Source organism: Emiliania huxleyi (genome assembly GCF_000372725.1).
Source record: "Emiliania huxleyi CCMP1516 chromosome Unknown EMIHUscaffold_1615, whole genome shotgun sequence".
NCBI lineage: Eukaryota > Haptophyta > Isochrysidales > Noelaerhabdaceae > Emiliania > Emiliania huxleyi.
The window spans coordinates 3,696-5,112 of record NW_005200964.1 but is presented as its reverse complement, the minus strand read 5'-3'; the positions used below and the strand labels follow the sequence as shown (position 1 = coordinate 5,112).

At 63.2% G+C, this 1,417-nt stretch overlaps 1 protein-coding gene across 1 annotated transcript; it reads right to left on the bottom strand.

Annotated features, from left to right (window-relative positions):
• Positions 1 to 48: 48 nt before the first annotated feature.
• Positions 49 to 552, bottom strand: EMIHUDRAFT_122933 (hypothetical protein; the record flags this gene model as incomplete). Its single annotated transcript, XM_005785298.1, has 1 exon — positions 49 to 552. A coding segment is annotated over one exon (504 nt), but the record flags the coding sequence as incomplete, so codon positions are not given.
• Between the last annotated feature and the right edge of the window lie 865 nt (positions 553 to 1,417).

The window sequence follows — 1,417 nt, the reverse complement described above, 5'->3', positions numbered from 1 at the left end:
GCTGATTGGGGGCGGCTCGGCAAAGGAAAGAGAGGTCGTCTCGACGACCAGCTCCGGGTGCGGCTGCCCACGGGCAAAGTGGCATGGAGCATAGGTCGCAAACGTCTCCTCCGACTCTTCATCCTCGACCTCGGCCTCGTCCCTGGTCGGTCTGCCGGCGTCGGCGCCGTCTGGCGCCGGCTGTGGCGCCCCGCCGTCGTCAGTGTCCGCCGCGGCCGCGAAGCGCTGCCGCACTGCCTCCGCCGAGTCCACCTGCCGGCCGGCGGCTTGGGCACGCTGCGCAGCCTCGCGCTTTCGCTTCGCCTGCGCGCGCTTGCGAACCCACTCTGCCGAGCCGTCGGCGAGGCAGTGTTCGTCCCAAAGCTTGCACTCGCTCGCAGGCCCGTCGCAGACGTAGCAGAAGCACTTGGCACAGCACTCAGCACACGACTGCGCTGTCGCCGGCCGCGGCCACGGGTGGACGAGGCAGTCGTGCCGCATGTGCGGCATGTCGCGGAGAGGGTTCGTGCCGGTCGAGCCGGTGAACTCAACGTCGTCGTCGAGATCGGCCATGCTGCTGCTGCTGGAGGAGCTCCGATACTGCAGCCCAGTGGCGCGAAACGGCATCAAGTTTGTTTTTCGAGGATCGCGACATTCCAGAACCCAGTGTTTGAGGCGGGATTGCAACCAGTCTTCGCGTGCCGCCTGTCGTTCGCTCGGGCGCCTTGGGCGTCGGGGTGGCGAGCAGGGGACGCAGCTCTGAGCGCCCAGCGACGCGTGCCGGATGGAGTCCGTCCGGCCGCGGGTGACTAGGGAAGTTCGCTCAGGATGTGTGGCAGCCGCCCCGTTGGCTGAGTGTCTTGTCTTGTGGTTCTGTGTGTCGCTCCTGTGTGACCGTCATCGCCCGTCCTTGCGTCCACCCATACCGCGTTGGTGTCCCAGTCGTTGGTCGGACTGTGATCTGTGTTTCGCCTTCCTATCTATCTATCTATTTGAGTCCGTTATAAAGCTCTCTTCCTCCAGGGGGTGGCGTGAAATTCTGGGCCCCACACCTGTGATATGTTGGTTGTGGTTGTCTGGCGCACCGCGGGCGAAGAATTTTTTAAGAAAGGAAATTCTTTCTGTTCACATCCACAATCAATCAGAACCGCACTCACAGAGAGAGCTCCTGACGAGCGAGCACGCGCGGGCGGCGGACTGACGACACTTAGGAGCGGCTAGGGCCTTTGGGCAGCAGCCGCCCGGGGCAAACACATTTTTGGCCTTCTTGGCCTTCGTTCGCGCTTCAAGAAAGAATTTTACAACCAAACTCTCTCACACGACACTAGGGTCTAGGCACGGGACTGGCGCGCACTGGCACTAACACACGTACACCACGGGAGCCGCCTAAGCGACTCCTGCGAGGACGGCGAGGCACTTAGCTCCGTGCACTGGCGAC